Source organism: Dromaius novaehollandiae, chromosome 2 (genome assembly GCF_036370855.1).
Source record: "Dromaius novaehollandiae isolate bDroNov1 chromosome 2, bDroNov1.hap1, whole genome shotgun sequence".
Taxonomy (NCBI): Eukaryota; Metazoa; Chordata; class Aves; order Casuariiformes; family Dromaiidae; genus Dromaius; species Dromaius novaehollandiae.
In genome coordinates, this window is record NC_088099.1 from 135,149,754 (window position 1) to 135,172,863 (window position 23,110).

Below are 23,110 nucleotides of genomic sequence, written 5' to 3' on the forward strand. Positions count from 1 at the left end.
GAGTGTGAGGGGGTTGGCTGCTGGTGCTGAAAACACCAGGACTAGGAGAGTTGGAGAGGCCACTTTAGAGCGAGGCTGAGCCTGTCAGTAGGCTAGAGCCATGTGTTGCTGTAATGCTATTTCAGGCCGTGCAAGAGGCTGTGATGCTGAGCAAGAGCCTCACCCTTGCTCTGAAGACACTAGGTGGTGCAGCCTTGCTGTGTGATGCTCAGACCAGCCCTTCTGGAAGGTGATGGCTCTTGACACTTTGAACCAAATTTTTTTTATTTTGGATTGGTCTGTTCAAGTGCACTAATGTGTAACTGCTCTGATGCATCTTTAACCAGTCTGAAGATGTAAGACCTGAGCCAGTGCTATTGGCATGCTTAAGCTGTTTCTGTTAAACATAGGTTATCTGGCTCCAGTAGTTTAAAAGGCCTATAATCCCCTAGCACAGAACTTATGAACTATTCTTCTACTCCCACACAGACTATTCCAGCTATTACAAACTATTTTGATGGAGTGATACAATGCACTGTGTTGATCCCGTGACTAAAAAGTTATGAAATACAAATTGCTTGAGGAATGGCAGTATTCAAACAGAACTAAGAAACACTTGATCAAAACAAGCTAGTGGTGGACACTTCCTGCAATAAGCTAAAACATGCTCTAGTGCTATGCATTGGCAGTCTGCAAGTTTATGTAACACTCTAATCTTTTACACCCTGAGCAACTGCTGCTGCTATATACCATCCTACTTCCTGGAGCTCTTTGATTAGCTATGGGAAATGGAAAGACAAGGTTAGTATTTTAAGTGTCTTTCTGTAAAATAAAATAAAGCCTGTGTTGAAGTGCTGACAGTTTTTTTTTTAATTGTTTTGTGTTGCAGTGGACAATGTTACATTAAAGAACTGTGAGAAGCTGTTTAAAGGGCATGTGAGGACAGTCCTCCTCCCTTCCTGCCCTCTAAACCAAAAGAAAAAACCCAAACCAGGATGCAGAAATAGGTGGCTCAGTCCTCTTCCACTTCTCAAAACTGACTGAATGTAAGGAAAGCAGAATTCATTAATGTTTATAACTGCAAAATAACCTTGTTAGTGGCACTGCACAGATGCTCTCATTTCTGCACCAACCCAACACTCCAGATAGAACATCAGCCATTTGTAACTCAAAGAAACTATTATGGTACAACATACTTAATCTTTAAGTGTTTATTAAAATTAAAAAATCACCATCAATAGAAACAATATTTACATACTTAACTGATAGTCTGCTTAAACTGCACAGATTGAATGAAGGAAGCCAATGGAAAAGAAAAGCAATGAATGTTTATGCTGCTGAACTGTAACTGCAGGCACACTGAAACTTTATCAAAAGGGTTTTTAAGCTTCTGCGAAGTACCATTTGTCTAAGTAATTGAGGGGGGAGGCTGGGTTTTAAGTGTAAGAAACAGTGTCACTTCAAAAAAGAAAAATCTACACTGTAGTTACATTGCAATTGCACTAGCTCAGCTTTTTGAGAAGTCATTTTGACAGAACAATTTAACATATGCAGAGCTTAGCAAAATGCATTAACTTTTTGTTATCAGTTACAGATTTATAGAGTAAGCAACAAGCCTCTAGTGTCACTGCAATGTAACTTGATATTTTATTGCAAATTGTCACAACTTTTTTGATCACGTTAGAGCTAGTTTTGGCTTTAAAAGATTTTAAGTTAGGTGATTAAAGCAGCAAAAATAAAAAGAACATTCTTGAATAATCATGACCACTTAAAAGAATTAAGATGAAAATATTTTTCACTGGTAACAGTTTTAGTGACTGCAATGAGTATATTAACTTCCTTCAGAATTCTGTGCTTTCCTGATGACCTCAGCTGAGGACTCTGGACTCATGGGAAACTAAAGGTCAAACACATGCTTGCTCATATTGCACCTCTGCATCTGTGATGGCTGTGCGATGCTTTGAGAATGTTTTGAAATTTAATATGAGTAATATAGCAGTAGAAAAAAAATCAACTTCAGTGTAAAAAAATTACATCCATAATCCTTTCTTAAAGGAAATTTTACACTTTTTAGAAAGTCTTGGAAGAGGTGACAGTACTCCAGATCCTAATGTGAAATAACAAGGATATAAAAATAACTTCTACAATATGTTTTCTTTTGAAAACAGCTGTTCATGTATCTCCTCATCCTTTTATAAAGGTTTCCTTGTAATGTATTACATCACTTAGATTCTGAAAATGCTTTGTCAATCTACACACTCCTTCTCTCTCCCCACCCCAAAAATACTTGGTTTGGGATGTTTCCATGTATGCAAAATGCAGGGTATTTAAAGAGAACTTCAACCTTCAGAGGCACTATTTTAACCAAAGAAAAAACATGATTATTTCTCTGCAGAATTACTCTTTCCTTTAGCATTTCAGCTTCCACACTTGGTTAAGACATCCACAGTCACAAAGTAATTGGTTTGACCAGTCTGTCCAAATAATAGTCTGTGCCAATGGTCCATGCCAATAGAAAAGAAAAGCGTTCTTTGTTCTATGGCTGTTGCTGATACTGCCCTTCTGTTGCTGTATAGAAGTCATCAAGCACGCTCTGTAGATAATCAAATGTTGGCCTCTCTTCTGCTTTGTCTTTCCAGCATGTTTTCATGATATCATACAGCTCAGCTGGACAGGTTTCCATACGTGGCATTCGGTACCCACGCTGGAGGGCAACCATCACATCTGAATTACTCATACCTTAAACAAAAAAGAAAGTTTTGATCAAATGATCTCTGACTCCTAAAGAAACTATTTTATTTTACTTTATTTATTTATTTATTTATTTATTTGCCTCACTCTAAAAAACTTCATTTATCTAACCAAATGATACAGGACTATTACTACTTAGTAAGGGAGCTACTAATAAGGGCTCAATGAACTAGATAGATAGATAGATAGAGTCACAGAGGAGCTGCTCTGAAAATCTGAGGGTAAGATTTCCATTTCCCTGGTTAAGCACAGTGGTGTCTTTAGTGCCAAAGCTGATGAGACCAGGGGAGAGATTGTACCTGTTGCCACCAGAATTAACTGCGTTCTGTTCCTTGTGTTCTGCTGTTTGCTCTGCTTTCAGAAGTGGTGGGAGTCACAGGCAAAAGCCCAGCTCCAGCCAACCACGTCAACAGTACAAGATCCTTCTCACCTTTCTCTCCCGAGCTAAGTAGCTCCTAACCTGCTTGCCCCACGGCTCCCACACTGACAGAGAAAGGCATAACCATTTGACCAGTGTCGCTCAGCCTTTTGCATTAACACACTTTCGCAGATGGTTTCTTCAACATCAGCTTTTGCATAACTGCTGCCGATTGGAATATACTGAGCATCATCAGGGATATTCTGCCCTGCAACAGGCAATTTCTTCTCTCCTCTTCCTCCTCCTATTCTTACTGTGCAAAAGAACATCTTGCTGGCTGTTTTGAGTTTTGCCCATTATGGTTTTCTTCCTGAGGACAAGAACCCTAACGCCAAGAACTGCACCCTGAGCCTCAGATGCAAACCAACAGAACAGTCACAGGTCACAGTCACAGTCCCCTTCAACAAGCCTGCATTTTTTTTTTTTTTTAATCCTTGAGAGATTGGTTCACATAGCAAATTCGACACCTACTTTTACAAGGCAGTGAAATGTATGAGGTCAGCTATGCCAGGGCAGACAAAAGCATACCACTTCCTCCCAAGAAACCCCTGCCTTTTAGCTTGCACCTTCCGCTGCAACTCTTAGTCAACTCAAGGGAGTAATATGCCAGGATTACCGTCTCCAAGACACAAACTCACAGCTCTTCGTAATCCAGCAAATGCTGTTTCTTTCAGTAACAGGACATGCAGAAGCACTCGTACTTCAGCCTAGATATTAGCCACTGTCCCTGAACTAGACTTTACCTCCCTGAGAAAGGGTATTCTAGACCCCACAGCTGCTGTGTGCTCCTCAAACTGCTCCGCGTGGCACAGTTCTGCCTAAGCCTGTGGTTTCCGATGCATTTCTCAGGCAATATGATACCCTCTGGTCAGGTAAGTATGTGACTTTTACTGCTTCTCCTTATGCCAATCCCACAGCGGTGCAGGGAGAGTGGCTACCTACACTCTGCTGAGAGGGGACAGGGCTGCGCCCTCCCTGAGCAACAGCAAGCAGAGGAGATGCAGTGGCTTCCCTAAGTCCTCAGTGACCATGCAGATCTGTAGCTGGACCTTTGTACCTTTTTCTGAGTAGTGATTAAGTATATGATTTAGGCCATTTGGCGCATAAGGACCTATCTGAATTACAACCAAATGACAACTTAAATAATCAAAGTAGTTCTACAAAATAAAGATGACTATATGGGGATTTTTTTTTTAAAACACACATGGAGGTTCTGCCAACTACAATACACAAACTGCATGACCAAGCCAATTTTTCTCCTTTGAAAGGCAGGCACCAACATAACAGAACATAGTGGATCTCCTTTCACTTCATTTTGAAGGGAGAGGTTATTTCTAAAATCTGCGTAGGGGAGGGTTAATATTAAATAAATAATTTGCAGAAAATTAACAATAGGACTGACCCAAAAACTGGGTTCCAAATTCTCCAAAAGGTCAGAGTTGCTTCGGTTCAAGCCTTTTGGTTTTAACCTGTTCCAGAAATGCCATGAAATCTGGTTGTGGACCAGAACACCTATGCTGGACACCTATCTTGTACTTTCAAAGTTCCACTTCAGAAGGAGGAGTGAGGCCTTGCCATGTATACAAAAATACCATTTTGAGGGCAAAGTGGAATGGGATATTGTCACAGAATAAAGTATTTTTACTATATAAAAACAAAGCAAAAGCCAAAATAAATGTAGGAAGAAAGTTGATAATGCATTTTTATAGAGATATGCTAATGAGCTATAACAGTGATTTGATTGGTTGAGCTTAAAGAAGCATAGTGTATAATGTATACCAGTACAGTAAAATAGTTATTCACATTCTACAAAGTCTCAGTTAACTATGTGTAAAGCATAAGGACTGTGCTGCCAGGCTTTTGCCCTGAAGGGCACTGATTCTGTGGGTTTAAGTACTTTGAAAGGTTGTGCTTAGATCTAGTGTCTTCAGGACTGATTCTGTTAAATTCTGAATGCCAAGGACAAATACTCTGTTTCAGCTACCTCGCAGAAAGCCTATTTTTGAAAGAACCATTTAAGTTCACAAGATAAAAACAGAAAGTCTTTTATCAGTACTGCATAGTAAATACATCATCATAAATGTACTTGCATACATGTTGGGGTTTTTTTGTTTCTTAAACACAACAACTTACCTGTCTGCCCCAGGTTCCATCCAGCACTTTCGAAATAGCTACTTGTCTAACTTTTCCAAAACTATTTTTTTAATGGCTAGAGAATTAACTGTTTCATCAAACTGCACCCTGGTCAGTAAAATAAAACCATCCTGTATGCCTGTTTCTTATACTTACACCCACTCATGGTCTCGTACCATACATTTGGAGTTAGTGTTCTTTGCGTGACGGTAATTAACACTAGGTTACCTGTTAAGCTTCACAGACAAAGAAGTATGTTCTTATATGAGAGCCTGGGAAAAGATGTGAACACAGTGGTATGGAGAAAGAATCCCACTCTATAGAAAGAGGTATATCTAATAAAGGGCACCTGACACAAGTGGAATGCAAGCTTGGATGTTTCCAATGTTTCACATACTATATAATCACCTGGAAATTGGTTTTAACAACCAATTCAACTTGCCTACAAAATCAGATACTTGCTTCATATTTCAGAGGTAGTTCCTGAAAGTATAGCCCCACTAATTGCTCTAATTTTCTCAGGAAGAAAAACAGCTGTTGGAATTTAAGAACAAAGATCACAAAAGCTTCAGGTTTCTTGGCTGGAAATGCTTCCTGTCAAGTTGCCTGCTTAGATTTTCTTTACAGTGGTATTAACTACTTGTCAGTTTTAACTCAAACCATTTCATATCTAGCTCTGGGCTGAATCCTTTCTAGTTGCTGGAGCTAGTTAATAACTGAAAATAATGGTTTTGAAGCATTCTCATTAGAACTGAAAAATCAATTTATTATTTCTACTACAGTGCCTGCTAGTTACAACCCATCACTAGGTCACTCTTGCCACACTGTGGTAATTTGCCAAAACCTATCACATCTCTTTATGTGAAATAAATTGGTCGCCCATTTATTTTGCTATCCTGCTGGTTCTTCGGTAGCAACTTTCAGTCCAATAGGCTATTTAAATTCCTACTCTTATTTAAAATGGACATCTCTTCCAATTTCATACAAGCAGTGCCTGCAAACTATTAAAATCTTCCAGTATGCAGTCAAATGGCTTCCCCCTCTAATTGCTGCTTGACAAATGAATCCTCAGTGTATGGCCTATTTATGGTGCTCATAAAAATTCCTCCTTGTTAAAAAAATATTGCTCAGACTTCCCCTAGAAGAATATTTTCCCACACTAGTTAGAACAGTCTGCTGTACTGATTGATTTTGCTCTTAAAATAAAAATATGACACCTGTTTTATGGAGATAACTACAGAGCAGACTTAGCTGTATTTTGTATTTTTATAGAGCTAGTCTCTAGGTGGGCCCATAGGTTTTTTCAGGGAAGGACAATCTTCAAGGCATCCAGAAATAACCTTGCAAGGTCATCTCAGCGTAGGTAAGTGTCTGGACACATAGGCATGTACTAATAGGAAATAAAGCATCTCAGCTGTGGGGAGAACCATGTATTACTCCACTGCATACAACGTCCATTTGATCTTTCTTGCAGGGGTGAACAGTGTTTAGAACAGATTGGGGGAAAGGGTCTGCCTCCCATTCACATATGTTATAGTTCTTACCTAAAAAAAGCCCATGAGCATATGTTTAAACATTTAGCTGTGCAAGCAGCCCTATCACTTCTTGAAGTTTAAGGAGGCTACTCTTGAGCTTAAGTGCTTTCCTGGACTGGAGCCTTGCAGAGCAAAGAGAATGTCTGTTTTGGCTCTACCTCATATAAGGAAAGCTGATTTGTTCTTTTCTAACATAGTGTAAAGTTTGCCTCCACCACCACCTTCCCCCACTGCCTGAGTCTTGCCAGAGGTCTGGTCTCCTTGTGCCCAGAAGTGTTAAGCCTCCTACTGTCATTCCGGGGTCTGGGACTCAGATCACCCAGCTCTGCCCCTTTGAAGTCTTTGGCGTTTCGGGATGCAGAATTCCAGCTGCTCATGAAGTAGTAGTGAAAATGTTTTCACTGTTTAAACAGGAAGAACTGCTGCACTCAAAGTGCTGGAAAACCTTTGCTTGAATGAATAATGTGATCTCCCTTTACTGTCTGTAAGCTGCAGGATCCTAAAGCTTCTTCTGAGAAGTTACTCCATTTATGAAAGTGAGATGAGGTGAGTGAATATGGCTATACTTTCCTCATTTGCCCACAAGAATTTCAGTTAACTTTCCATAATCTCAGTAAGCTTAAATGAAGGCAGTTTGCTTCCCAGAGATAATCAGTTATGTCTGAGATAGAACATCTCTGTGCATGCATAAATATCCTTTATACAAGCTGTTCCAGTATGCTGAAAACATTAATATGTATTTTGTTGAAAGGTTAAAAAAAAAAAAAGACAGAAACATGAAGCACATAACCATTTCACAGCTACCTAATGAAGCCATTATTCATATACTCCACTGTTGTTCCATTTCTGAGCCATACTGATCAACAAACAGTAAATATTTCCAGTGGTATGTCCGCACTTGTTTAGGCTCTGCTTTCATATATGTTTAGATTAGCTAACACTGACAAAATGTAACAGCCTATTTGCTGTGAAAGCAAATACTTTTTTAGTACTTTATTTCACATATTCTAATATTCAACAACAACCACCACCGCCACCACCACAGCTCATACAGTTCCACTAGAACTTCTAGTACTGGGTCCTCAGTATCATGATGCTGCTTAATATCCACTACTGCAAAAATCAGGATCTGTGACAGTTACAGGAATTCAGCATTTGCTGAAATTGTAACATCTTTTGAATCCATAAAAATGACTATTTGTATATGGTGCCATTATAGTCTGTTTGCTAAAAATTGCACAAACAAGCACATGGTTTATGCACACAGTGACTCTTAAGTTTCCTAAACAATAACGTGCCCTGCAAGACATACTTTTCAAATCATTGCTGCTGCTACTGTCAGATGCCAGCTCTTTCCCTAGTTTTTTTTTTTTTTTTCTTTTAAAAGGAACATCAAAGTATAAATACAGTGTAATGATAAACACATGTCCATACCTGGATAAGGAATCTTTCCATATGTAACGATTTCATACAGGAGAATCCCAAATGACCACACATCAGATTTAATAGTGAAGGATCCATAGTTAATTGCCTCTGGGGCTGTCCATTTGATGGGAAACTTTGCACCTAAGAAACCACACATTCTTAATCAGTCAAAGGCAAATTTAAACACTACATCAAGCCATTAAAGTGACTTGTCTATGATAACCCCAGATTAGCAAAGGTATCAGCAATTCCTTCTGTCCAAGAGTTATCAAAAGAGATGTGCTGCAAGATGCATTTTACCACACTGTATGCCTGGTGTTAAAGGTGCAAATAAAACACTGAAAGTTGCATAGTATCTTTTGCCTCTCAGGTATTGTGAATTTTTGCCAAAATTATACTAACCAACTATTTTCCCTTCTGCCCAATGGTCAGGGAACAACGCCACCTGTCCCATCAGCTGGAACTTTGCAAGACTTTCTTCACAATGAGAAAAGGTGGTTAAAAAAAAAAATCAATCTAGCTTCAACATACACTTTAATTCTTGTATCACATTCTGTTACTTCTGAATGACCATAGATGCAAAAGGAGCTGTAATCTATATCTCAAAATACTATCTTTCTACATAACTGATTCCAGAAAATCCCCTGTATTACAAACTCCCTCTAGTTAAGTAAGAAAAGCTCAAACAGCCTTCCTTGGTGAATATTACTTTAGCTCTTCAGGCAATGAAGAGTAATACAAACAAGTTCTTTCTGTGCCCTTTATAGCCTCCTATGGCAGTCTGGCACAAAATACCAGCTAAGCTAGGAAACTTAACTGAATACCTAAACTCAAAGAAAGGCACTTTGTGTCTAACTCAGGATAAAGAATTCATAACATGAAAGGTTTATTTGATCAATATACAATGTTCAGAGCTAGATAAAAACCACAGACAGGGGTTCTTTACCTTTGAAAACAGCTTCATCAGGGCCTTCCCTCCACACTCCTATTGAATTACTATTACCTAGTGTTTTCTGAATAGCTCACCTTCCTTTAATCTCAACTGAGGTGCATTGTTCTCTTTCTTCCTCCTACCTTTGCTTTTCTACTATCATCCGACATTACCACAGTTTCCATCCAAAATATTAGGTAGTCTTTAAAATGAAAAGAGGAAAGCCAGCCAAGAAACATGCTCAGAAAAGCTTTAGGCAGTTACCCTAATACAATCTGTGCACAGAAGCAAAAATAAAAAGTTTGTTTGTTTGTTTGCTTATTCCTTTAAAAAGACGTTGGCATCAAAGTGATGCCTTTAGGAAGTTATTATGGCATCTGCCCTTGGTGTCCAAATAGTTTTTAGATACAGCCACACTGCCTCCCAGGGACTGACGCTTTAGAGACAAAAATACATACCTTCTCTTGCTGTGTATTCATTGTCTTCAATGACTCTGGCTAGTCCAAAATCAGCTATTTTGCACATCAGCAAATCTGAAACCAGAACATTAGCTGCTCTCAAGTCTCGGTGGATATAATTTTTTCTTTCTATATATGCCATTCCTTCTGCAATCTGTAACAAAAGAAATACTGGTTTTGGTATTTTGGTATCACATAGGGACAGCAACAGTTGTGAACACACTGTTTTTCCAATGCATCTGCAAAGCCTTATTCTACTAAAATTTTTCCTACTCTAAACTATTAACAAGTTTATGATCCAAATAATAAGGGAATGGAAGGAACCAATATATATAACAAGGTACAGATGTTCCTCTAAGGACTGATTAAGCAACAGTGCAGATAGAGAAGAGATTAAAAAGAAAACTAAGCCCCCCAAAATAACAAAACTTTCTAATTACCTAGTATAAGCCTGGACAATCAGGAAACAATTACTGAGATAGGTCAAATAACTTCATGTTTATTTTCATCTACAACAACACGTATCTGTTCATACATAAGGAGCATTTGTCAAGAGCCATCATTCGGGTACTATCGTAAGTAAATTTCATTTGCATTTAAGCAGCCAAAATTAATTTCCAAGCCAAATTAAAAGTGAGTAAGTCCTCAAAATATGCACCAATGATGATTTTTTTCAGTATTTGTCCAGACTACCCTTTTTTTTGAAAAACAAAAATTTACTTTTTTCTGAAAAAGAAAATGAAACAATAAGATCTAAACTCAGAGCCATAAAACTCATGAGTAGTTAGTATTCTGCCCAAAAGTCTGATAGGAGCTAAGAAAAAATAAGCATAGTGGTTATATGCAGTCAATTTTTCTCTTCCTTGTGAGATTCTGCAGATACATCATTCCTGAGCAAGTCTAATCTGTGCTACAGATGTTATTTCAGAATTTCTGTAGATGACAGATTTCTGTATGTCATCCACATTGTATGGGGAATGCACTAATCTCTCAGATTTGTTAATGCTAAACTAGCAAAATATAAGGGTCCTTTTCCAGTACCGATCCCTAGCATACTCATAAATCAGCTGTTTCCTCTGTATCTCAGGAGGAGACAAATACACAGATAGCTTTTCAGTGACAGATTTCCACATTTCAGCTGTGCTGTAAAGCAGACAGGAGCACCTGATCAAACTTCAAGAAAACATTAACACTACTTCTGCTTCACCATTTTTAAAAAGTCCCCGAGGGGTACGACAAATACACACACTAGCACTTACAACACCAAAACCATGCTGTCTTTGTTCCTCTTTTTCAGTTTAGGCAATGGAAAAATATAACCACTTTCCCCCCAACTCCTTCCACTGCAACCCTTTTCTTATGAGGCAACATATTGCCCATTCTTCAGCCTAGAGCTTTAAATTTCAATATATAACATGCAGAGGTTCTCATTCTACACCAAAAGGAACCTCTGTGATGTAGAGGAGAATGAAGAACACCTGCATCGCATATTTTCTAGAAGTAAAATACATTTGTGTAATGAAGGAAGCAGCTACTACTGAATAGTTGCCACAGAGCCTTGCTGGAGACTTGCAGCCTACTCGCAAGCTGAAAAAGCAGTGCTTGATTCTCAGCCTTCCTTGCCTCTTTCCCTCCCCACATGTGATTGCTTGGGCTTAGGGAGGAAAGAGAAGTGAAAGTGAAGATTTTGCTCAAAGATTAAAGCTGTAATTGGGCTGTCTAGCTTGGCAGATACAGTTGAAATGCAAACAAGTTCACTAATGCCACTTAAAATACATCAGCAGTTATGAAGGAACTAGCTTTCCTCCTACTTCCTTGCACACATTTAACATGTGGGCTAACTGCTGGCTGGTGAACGAGGAACCACTTGACGAAAGAGAAGTTTGTGATGCTGATTTTTAGTTTCCAAGCCCTAACAACCAAAACTTGGTCTTTCCGATGGCTTTATTTCCTCCCATTTGTGCCAGACCCACTGAGTTCACTATCTAATTAGTCACAAATTAAGAATGTGATATCAAACAACCCATTATGTTTTCAGCAAATACAAGTTACACTTCCATGTAATTCCAGGACAATGGTTTTGACCGTATTGAATTGTACAGAAAATCAAAGAAGCCATGTATGTACAAACATTTGGGCATGCAAACAATTCCCAAGCAGGAAAAGAATAATGGTCAAGCAATTTTGTTTTGAATGGGAGGAGGGGAAAACAGAGCAACTGAACAACTCGATTCAAACACTCACATTAAATCTTTGTTTGTGACAGAAAAAAAAAAAAATTAATCAAGGAAACAGTGCCAGAACCCACGTGTTAACTCCTTATGGTAACTATTGGGATTTCGTTGACAAATGTTATGTTCAGTGCACAACAAATTCAGGTGAACAAAAGGAAAATATGAAAACACTCTTTTCCCCCTCCTTTAATGATCATAGACTTTTTCAGCCATATGTAACTACTAGTCAGGAGAAGGATAAGAAGGCTGATTTGGGTTTGTGAATTTTTTTTTATGGTCCTTAGGAGACGATTCTGCCTACACTGCACAACTGTTACTATCAAAATGAGATCAGTTTCCCCTTCCTCTTTCATGAACTACTGACATGCTTCTAAAACTACCTAAGTTAATTTGTTTTAAAACAAACAAACAACAAATCTCTAGATACTAAAACTATGTACACAGGATAAAAATGATGAGCAACCCTCTTGGAAGAAATGACATAGGACATGTCTCCATTCGACAGCCTCCATACTGCAAAGCTTCATCTAAAAATCACGCAGTAAATCAATCAAAGCTGAAGTTCTGCATTCAGTTCTCTTGCTGATTAGTTGTGTGATTTTCAGCTAGCAGTGCTCTTTCTGCTCTGTTTCAGTTCTTTCTATCTGTAAAACTGGGTGAGCAAATGGTTAACTTTCCAGAACACTTATGTGTCATCTCAAAATGAGTATAAAGGTCTTTAAAAACACTGAAAGAAAAGGGTAGCAAAAGCATGGAATAAACAACGTTGCTAGAACAAGTGTTTCACACTTTCTGAGGAGTCTTTGTACTTTCTGAGGTTGTTTGTATAAAGTGGCAAAAGCAGCAGAAAACTTTTAAGTAGGGAGCGGAGAATCTAATAAACCAGCATATCGGGAGAGGACACTCAACTTTCACAGAAAGGCTATACCTCCTGAACATGAAAAGCACTTTGTCACATCTCCTCGGTGAAATGCCATAGCTGGAGTTAGACAGCATATAGGGATGGACAGTTATGTTCTCCCCCCCTCCCCTTTCTTTCAAAAGGTGAAACTCAGCTTTTTTTCTCTCTCTCTTTCTCTCTACAGAATTGGAGAACTTCTGGATTCCTCAATTGCTCGGTTTTTCAATCCACAAAGACTTCTTTTATTTCAACTTCCTTGCCAAGGTTTGTGACCCTCTTTTGCAAGAGTTATTTCAAACAAGACATGTTTTCAACATAGTTTGCAAAGCTGTTTATTAAGACAGAGAGAGAGAGAGTTATGGTAACATCTGTAACATAATCCACTTGTATATTTCTAGGCTATATGTAAAAATGTGGTATACTGAAGAGACCAGACTGGTTTGTTTAGGCTCAACATGATATATTGTTTTTATATCATGTTGAGAAAGAAAACTGAGTGAGAGGGATCATGAAACAAGTGGAATAGAAGTGAAATGGAATGAAAGAATGGCAAGGTAAGATGACACAATTTCAGCAAAGCAAATTTCAAACAACCTGGAGGACTGGCGTGTACAATCTCATGGGAAACGAGTCTCAGGAACAACTACACCCTCCAATAAACAATAATTACAAGTGCAGGTGCAAACCATAACAATTGTGAATAAAGTGTCCAAAGAACAGTTTGGCTAAATCCTATATGGTCAGAAACAGCAGCAATTGCTAAGGTCAAATTACAAAGTACAAAATAATATCCCATCTGTGACAAAAGTCAGAATGGCCCAGCCACAAAAAGTGTTACTAGTACTAGTAAGTATAGTCAGGGAAACGCTCCAGGGGTGCATTAGTAACAAGACCAAGATCAAGGAAAACATTCACATTAAACAGAGGCAGAAAGCTACATACAAATGGTGCAGAGAACTGACTAACGCCTGCCTTTGCTTCAGCCTTCCCTGCAAAGGCCAAGGGTGCGCGCACAGCTAACACGAACAACAAAGACAAAGAACACAGGATGGAAAAGGGATGGAGCTGGGTTCCAACAATTCTGTTGAATATGGGTGATTTATGAGACACCTGAAAACTGTATGTAAAACCAAACTCACACGTGTTCACTTGCATGTAGGCAAGTAAAATGGGGAAAATGTAATAGATGAATCAGTATTCAAAGTTGAGCCTCGCTTTTATGTGGTTATAAATGAAGTCCACTCTGGGGAAAAAACAAAGCGTGTGACCTATGATTTGTGAAATATTGGGAAACACTGGGGTAAGAATGCCCCAATCCTTTCTGGATGTAGTTTAGCTAAGATTTTAAATCAAAATCACATAGAAATGATTACTTTGAGATGGCTTAGGTATACTTTTAAATACTTCGCTTGGTGTTAATAGATTTTTACTCTTTTCAAGATCCCTACGTTAAAGCTACAGGTGAAACTGCACAAAGTAAAAGCCAGGGATTTATGCATAAAGGCAGCGTCAAAATTCCCTCTGCATTGCTGCTGCTTTTGGTACAACATGCGGTGCTGGAACCACGCAGCTAGCTCACCCCAGCTGCTCTGAAGGTCTGAAGCTGCTTCTGAAGGATCAGCACTCAACAGGACATCCTGGCCACATCCCTCTTCCTCCGCTGGCCTGGCAGGGGAGGGCGGCCTGACAGCTGCTCTCAGCTGAGCACGGGCTCCAGCTCGGAGCTCTCTGAGATACTCCTGCTAAAACACGTAAAACAGCCCAAAAGCCAGATTACGTGGGAAATCAGTGAAGAGCACTTCCAGCGGGAGCGAGTATCTTACTGATGAAGTTTAAGCAGAGGAAATAAGGTAGCATATCCTGAGGTCCAGGCTGCTTTAAATTCAGTAATTCTCAGTTGTTAGGAGAGTGTCTCTAAGAGCAGTCTGCAGTTCAGAGAGGCTTGAAGCAAACATGTTTTGTTATTGATCTGGATAGGACTGTCTTTTAGTCTAGGATTAACCAAAACCAGATTCCTTTCAATAATGTTCAGACACCTAATAAAATAAAATTTACTTCTAGATCACAGAGTTTTAAAAAGGGAAAGATTGCATTTTCGCATGACCAAAAAATTTGCCTGTCAAGAGGGTGAAGACACCTTGTACCTGGCAATTGAAAACCGTTGATGAACAGTCATATTTTCAGGTCATCTTCAGGTGATATATTAATGTAATACTAATTTTCAGTTTGCAGGAGTTACTGGAATATCAGAGTATATTATTAAAAATAAAAGAATCCTGAAAAAGGAATATGATGAGGCAGCAGTGGAAATCTCTCAATGCCAAATAAGAGTCACGATGAATTCTGGTTTAAGATTCCCTCCCCTTAGAAAAGGGGGGAGAGGGAGGGATTAAAACACTGCATCAAAAATCTGTATTAAGTTTATTATTATTCTAATAGCATTGTAGTCTTAAAAGGGAATAAGAGGGGGATAAGAATTACAAAGTAGCAGATTCTAGAAGAATTAAAGTAAGTATCAGCATTGCATGGAAAAGAAAAAGGACTGATTTTGTGATAAAGCTTTGACTAGTTTGAGAAGTAGAACTTGAGTATGTTGAGTAACTATTCATATAATTTTCTAAATTCCTAAACACAGACACTCTATGCACAGTGGATAACAGATCTGCATAAGATGAGTCCCTGAAGTAGGCAGAGTTTATAAATGCAAGAGGTTCACTGAATTTGCACCATACATTTTCAGCTGACTTCATAAAACAGAAGCAAGTAAGGTTTCAAGAACTGTGAAGCTTTTCAGATAAATTAAATTAGCCCTTGGGCAGGGCAAAAAATACCCATTAACAAGAGTTTGCTAGTCACTCTAGTAATGAAATAGCTAGGCTACTGTCTGCAAGATTGCTCCGTTAGGAAGATGACAGATTTTGTGGACAAAGTGATGAAATTTGCCCAACATTTCAACTCATAACTGGGAACCGATAGCTAATAAAACCTTTGGGTTTCCTCAGCCCTCTTGCTGTGCTGACAAAGTACCAGGAAGTGGAACCGCTTGTAAATTGTGCCAGCTAATGACTGTTACAAGATCAGCCGACGAAGTTGCTGCGCTGCTGACCTGCTCACCGAGAACTCGTCACGCAGGCAGTCAGCACAGGGAAATGGGCTCAGATTCTGTTTCTGGCACACTGTATGTTTGCGTTGCCTAATTCTGCTGAATTATACAGGATTTGCCATAGCTGTATCGTAGCAAGCAGTATTTGCTGAAGATAAGTTTGCAAAACTCTGCTTCCTTTAAAACACTTATTTCAGAGACTTGTAGCAGTTATCTCTAGAGGCCAAAATTGTCTTTGCCAGGGCACAACTAACACTAGGTTTTCCCAGCCCCCACTCATACACACCAATTAAATACAGAAGAGAAACTTCGAGTCTTTCAGAGGGCAGATTATTTTAGAAAATGAGCTGGACCACCAGCATAGGAAGCATCTTCTTGCCATGTTTTCCACAAACCTAACTTCACAAATTGTGAATGTTAGCACAAAGAAAAAATTGCTGGAGTCCACAGCTGTATGTTAAAGTAGGCTCTGAATTTTCAAGGGTAACTAAGCAAGCACTCAGCTATTATCGTTAAATTGGCAAAGAGTTTAGAGGCTGAGCTAACAAAACAGCCAAACCAATATAGTACAGTAGAAGTATATGTGATTACTTGCTTGAAAAATGTTAGCTTTTAAAAAGGTGTTTGTTTCCTCTGAGGAAGAAGTCCTTGTTTTTTTCTGCAAAATCAGAACATTTTCTCCCTTGTAAAGAGGGAAGATTTCTTTCAAGATTGTTCAAGGTAAAGGCTTTATGAATTCAGTGACCGTACCACTAACTAACTTGTCCTAACTTACAGCATTCTTTTAACGCAATTTGAGAAACTGGCTTCAGCAGAGCGTTCAAGTTTAAGGGCCACTACATTCTTCAGCTATCTGTTAGTCACACAGACCACATCCCCCCCTCCCCTTCTCCCACTCCCAATCCTTCCTTATCTGACAAGGCCATTGTAAGGTGACAAAGGCCATTCCTCTGGATAAAAAGGCAACCTATTAAGTGGAACCACTTCCTGTTCATTTTCGTCCTGCCACATCCCACGCCCTTTGCTAATGTGTTGTTCTGTAGTACCCTTTCAGAAACTTTCACTTCAACAGACTACTTGCACGCACACGTGGATACAGGCAGGCCAGCTATGCAGCGTGGTTGTGAGCAGGTCAATCTAACGCAATACCACAGGAGATGTACGAGGGCTAAAAAACATAATCCTCAGATACTGTTTGTTGCATTTTCAGTTTTCCCAAGAAGCTGGAGTAGGCTAGTAAACTGCATTATCAGCATAGTGCGAATTAGACAGTCATGCTGAATTCAAGTGTGCGCCAACCAAGGTAAAAAATACGTCTGACCTCATTTAAGTAGTTCACCATGGAGTTTCCCTCCATGCCTCTTTTTACATCTTCTGAGACACAGCGTGTCAAACTTATTTTCCCTTAGGCTAAACAGGGAGGTTGGCACTAATGTTGTAAAGATAAACTCCATCCATTTATAAAAGACAGATATGTACCAAAAATCCTAAACACATTTTATGTCCTCCTTCATTTAGTATAGCTGACGTTCTTGAAGAGTGTGATCCACAGGTGTGCAGTGAAATTATCATTACCTTAGCAGCAGGCCAACAAAAGTTTGAAAATGTGTGTGTTTGTCTTTGACCCTAAAGAACAGTGAATTAAACATTCACAAACTGTCAGGGTTAGAAAAGAATAATGGAATGTCTTTGCTGCTGCATCTTCCACTCTGATTACTGTTGTCTTTAGTGCACAGGAGGGAGCAAGATCTCTAGCCTCAGAAACATATGTAGCCTGCAAGTCTATTCCATACAATCCCGCTATTACTGAATGATACTGAGGGCTCTTTACAAACATACTTGAAAAACCTATGAAGTCCTTCCCATCAAGGAAAAGGATCAAGGATTCCGTATCTCTATTCCAAAGTTTTGTTTGGTCTGTAGTTAGACATCCTCAAAGAGGGTTTCTTGAACATCCCTTAAAGATGACTCTGCAGCTGAATGCATGGCTTACTCTCAGGAACTTCTCTTGATAGCCAGTCTACATCTTATGTAAGAAAGAGACTTCTCATATTACCTACCCTGCATAAAGTCCTGGCCTCTGAGGCTGAGTGCAGGAACAGGCTCTCACAGAGGTTACTGTCAGATCAGGGTGACCAGTCACCTCCATTTCAAGTGACTCAATCCTTCAAAGATTTGTAAATGAGGATCTCTGACCTCTGTCACCTTGGAAATGATTTATCCAAGCTGCAAACAGTTGTCTTGTTTGACCCTTTCTCTCTAGTTCTTTAACCTTTTCAAGCCTTGAATTTCTGAAAACAATACTCAGGTTTAAACAATACATCATCCCTGAACTTCAGTAAAAAAGGTCTACTGTAAAACCACTTGTGCCTCTTCGCCTCCTGAATCTCCTAATGTACCACTGTTCAGATGTTCTTCTTTCTCATCAATTTTATGCACTATTTTCAAAGCTATAGAACATAATTCTTTCTCTCTCTCTCTCTCTTTTTTTTTTTTTTTTTTGTCTTTTCTGCCCAGTGTTGTTCATGTCTCCAAACCAAGACTTAGGACCAAAGGTTTTCCAAACCTAAAAATTTTTATCCCCACTAAATTCTCAAGGACAAGTTATCCAGATAGTTCAGGAAACTTAGTAAACCTGCAGCTACGCTGAAACAGCAATTACATCAAAACCAGCTCTGAGTATTGAAGCTATGTCTCTATTTTCTAAACATAGGTCTTCAAGTTAATGATTTCACCAAGGGCAATAACTTCAACTTCCACACACTTGATAACCCAAACAATACCTATATAAAGCACATGAGTTATATTAAAACTATAATAGCTATTGCAATAGCTATAGTGAACATCTATATAACAATATATAATACATAACATACAACAACGTATATATTTATATAACGATAGTTATATTGAGCAGTTATGTGATAATGGTATATTGAATGTAAGATATAATGAAAGAATCATCTCTGTTTTATTAAGTCATTTAATATCTTTCTTGTCTTTCCTCATGAATCATAGCAAATTAATAAACAGGTTACAACAGTCTGTAAAAGTCTAATGCTTATTAAAAGAACAAAAAGATTGGTGAACCAATATCCTACCCAAAATGCCTTCATTACATATTAGTAGCATGATTCACAACTTACAAGCTCTGTTTCCTATATGCCACCCTAGACGACTTCTGCTGGTCACTGTCAGAGGCAGAATACTGGGCTATGGTCTCCTTTGATGACTTACAATGTCACTCTTGATGTGACAACTCTTACATAAAGTGACCTATGAACCTGAGATCCAACCTTTTCCAGCAAGCCTTTGATATGCATTCACTCTGGTGCCTCTGCAGGTTTTGCAGGATATCCTCTACAGGATAACTGGCATACTTAGCAATGATCATCATGGTTCATAAATCAGATACTAGTACTTTCACCTCACAGCTGCTAGAAGTGGAAACAGCCTTTCCGCAAAGAAAAGTGGCTGTACCACTGTCATCCAAGCAGATCACTGGCAATATCTAAGAGGTAGGTCCAACTTTGCATACTCCCTTTGAAGCATCTTTTCTCTATACTATCCTTTCAATAATCTTATTTACTCAGACCAAAACACGTTTGAAAATGAAATTATTTGTTAATGCCACAAATTTTAGGATAAAGTTGCCCAGTGTGAATTTCAGCCTGAGAGATAAATAAAACCCCTTAATTTTGAACATAGTTCTTAAAATTTACCTGAGCTGAGAAGTCAATTAGCTTTGGAAGCATCAACTTACTTCCTTCATCACTCTTCAGAAAATCCAGCAAACTCCCTGTTACAAGAGAGAAAGAGTAAGTCAGCATACCTTATTACCAAAATAAAGTTCACACCAGTCTCACAATTTTCTGGATCATAACATTTTAACAGTGAAAGGTTTTGATGTATTTTCAAGTTGGCTACAATAAGCTGCAGGTTCTTTACATACTCTAATAATAGCAATATCCAGGTCAGCATGTCAGGTGTCTAAGTTCTGCAGCTTTCCAGGATGTAAAAGCCCTCACTAGGCCATGCCTTAGCTCAGTGGTGTTGAATTTGATAATTACCTTGTTCTATGGACTATCAGGAAAGCTGTCTAGGATAATCACACATATTAATCCTTTCCAAGTCATAAAGAATAAGTTGCTGTTGTTTATAAAGTCATCAGCAGATGACAGCAGAACTGTTTGACAATATAACAAAATAAAAATACCATTACCCAAGACAATCTGAAGAGGAAGCCTCACTTATTTTGTGTAGTGCTGCTCTATAAAGGTTGTGCTTTTCCAAAAGTGCAGCAGTCCTTGCAGGAGCACTCATTACTTGCCCCATTACACAGGTGAGTATCAACTGAAGAGCTACATAAAGGAGATTTCTAAGATTTGCTTTAATTAGTAAGTGTCTTGTTATGGCACCAGACACAAAAGTTAGGTATGGAACCTGAAGTAACTAGAGCTATTTTGGGGGTTATAGTTGCATCTGAAACATTTCAAAAATTATACATTTAAAGAAGCCTGTAAAAATAGTTTATTTAACAAATGCAAAGATGAATCATAAAATTAAATCCTCAATCCACCTCTAAGATAGGTGCTTCTTCTCATGACATGAGAATATACAAAAGAAAAATGCTAAAACCTGAAATACTCTTTTCTTTATTCCTTGCTTTTTTAAATAAAAAGGATTGATTCATGAGAAGCAGAAGAGTTATTTAAAACATTGCTTACAGTTCTTGTGTTGTTCTCACCTTTTGCCATGAATTCTGTTATAATATAAATAGGTTCTTCTTTGGTCACTACAGCATAAAGCCTAACTAGCTTGTCATGCTGAAGTGTTTTCATGAGGTTAGCTTCCTCCAGAAAGGCTTGTGCAGACATAGTTCCAGGCTTCAGAGTCTTCACAGCCACTTTCGTACTATTATGATAGTAACCTAAAACAAACAAGTATATTCAGTGCACTTGAGGTCATTCTGCACAGCACAACACCCTGACTAGTAAGAATCCATAAAGCAGGTAAGGTTAGAGTTCACTAACAGTTAAGTGTCTGAAAGCAAGCACCCAGATGTAGCACAAACAACTGTGAATCCCCTCATATTTTGCAACTGATACATTAATGCAGTGAACAATAATCCATTTTCTATTTTTATAAATCATTTATCTGAAAAACAAAAATTAGGAAAGCAAATTGCCACACTTAATACCAAGTTTTACTTTATAAAAGTCCGTAAGAAAATATTCAAACAGTCAAGAGATGTTTTAATAAATCATTGCATAAATCATCTCAGAATCTAACAGATTCCGTGGATTGCTTGCAAGATTCCAGAAAATCTTTAAATACCATGACTATAATTACTTCGTGCATACCAGTCATATGCTAACAATCCTTTCTGTAGTGCTCTCCACTCAAAATGGAACCTTATAGTAAAGTGGGACCACATAAACATTCTCAATAACAACAAAAAAAGATGTGCTGGCAGGACAAAAAGCCTGCAGTGTTCAAGGGAAGACTTAAAACATGATCATTTCTTATCATATAGCCCGTGCCAAGAGTGGAAGAGATTGAGGCCATTTCATTTTCCGTTTATTAGACATTCTAATATAATAATTATATAAAATATAACTACTAGTAAATAGAAAAGCAATGAACTATCTTCTGATCAAAATATTAAACATCTTAAAAAATAGCAAGCATTGATCCTAAAGTTTATCTTGCAAAGCCTTTTAAGTTAAAAAAAAAAAAAAAAAAAAAGAAGAAGAAGAAAAAGGAGGACACACACATACAAATGCAACTCCTTCCAAACATTTCAGAATTACAGAATGTTTTGGTAGCATAAAATGACAGCCTTTTGTGCCCTACCATATGCATTTCAACACTGCAGAAACATTTCTCGGAAGAGGTAAAGCTTCCATGACTCAACACAATTGCTGCAGTTCCTCACTCAGCAACAATCTGGACAGTGTTGCAACAATATATGTACCTCTAAATTAAAGTCCACAACGTAGGAAATCTGTGCCAAAGTAAAGAACTAGTCTCCAATTCCTAAATGATTTCTCTAACCTTTGTATCTTCTATCCCTTTTTTTTAAAGAAGGGTGTTCAGCTGAATAAACCCAATACATCTGTCACAAAATATGCATCTTCATGACTACTTGACTTTTTATTTCCAGGCACAGTAAGGTCAACTCTAACAAAGATATGTTTCCAGATGACCAGATAAGAAATGACAACTTCAGGTCAAATTCTGCACAGACATACAGTTTCTACCTATCAAAAACAAGTGTTAAATACATCTTTTTGTGCTTAAAAAGGAGAAAGTTCATTTTTACAGTTTCTATTATTCCATCCTGTACCCTGAAACAGAGCACTAATTCCACTCCCAATTTGTTCAATGCTCTACTGAGGATATTAATTAATAATGTTATTTCTGTGAAGCAATTGTGACCAACACACTTAACATTAGTGAGCGTAAAATACTGTTATACAGTTCAAGAGATCCATCAGACTGGGACTGTACTTAAAGTTTACATTACTAACCATACTCACTGATACTGACTTCTGCAGGAAAACTGTCTATTCCTGACTCTCGGGTGGTAACATACAGAGCACATGAGCTGATGAGAAGACTAGAGATGTTTGATCCTGATTTCTCTCTCATTCACTTATTTCATCAATGACTGGAAAAAAAACCTAAAGAAAGGTGGTCATGAACTACATATGTTCACTAGCACCCACAGTGGTGTCTGTAAAAAATGGACACTTGACAGTTTGACAAAACTTGAATTCTTCCCCTCTTTTCCTCACCAAGGTAAGTAAAACAGCTGTTAACTTGATTTGGGCTGCGAACCACATCAGACTTGAACGCTCCCAGAGCATGAGTCCCTACCTCCTCAGCTACACAGAGGTCACCTAGCTGTTAGTGGTAGAAAGCTCCCACGATTGGCATGTCAGAGGTGGCAGAGTAAGAATGACAGTATATATGAAGAGCAGGATATTAGGATGCCACGCTAGACAGACTTGGAGCAGGAAGCATCTTTTTAGTGTGTGTTTGTACCATACCAACATAGCAATGTCCTTGTCCCCATGTTGGGTCATTTATTACCATGAAAACCTCTGTGCTGGTTTCCACATAGATTAGCTGCTTAGCAGGCACACTATGACGGTGTGGGCAGCTGGAGACTGCAGCCTTTGTGTAGGCAGAGGGAAAACTGGTGACCTCAGGGTACCTCAACAGGTGACAGCAAAT

At 38.5% G+C, this 23,110-nt stretch overlaps 1 protein-coding gene across 4 annotated transcripts in view; it reads right to left on the reverse strand.

Moving 5' to 3' along the window:
* Positions 1-1,175: 1,175 nt before the first annotated feature.
* The window catches only part of LYN (LYN proto-oncogene, Src family tyrosine kinase), a 53,551-nt gene continuing 31,616 nt past the window's right edge, over positions 1,176-23,110 (reverse strand). For all 4 annotated transcript variants that reach the window (XM_064507528.1, XM_064507526.1, XM_064507527.1 and 1 more), the window contains exons 9-13: positions 20,616-20,798; positions 19,591-19,667; positions 9,631-9,784; positions 8,251-8,382; positions 1,176-2,718 (exon numbers count right to left, since the gene is read on the reverse strand). In XM_064507528.1, the coding sequence (XP_064363598.1) occupies positions 2,516-2,718; positions 8,251-8,382; positions 9,631-9,784; positions 19,591-19,667; positions 20,616-20,798 (749 nt within the window). In that variant the 3' untranslated portion in view covers positions 1,176-2,515. The remainder of the gene's footprint in view (positions 2,719-8,250; positions 8,383-9,630; positions 9,785-19,590; positions 19,668-20,615; positions 20,799-23,110) is intronic.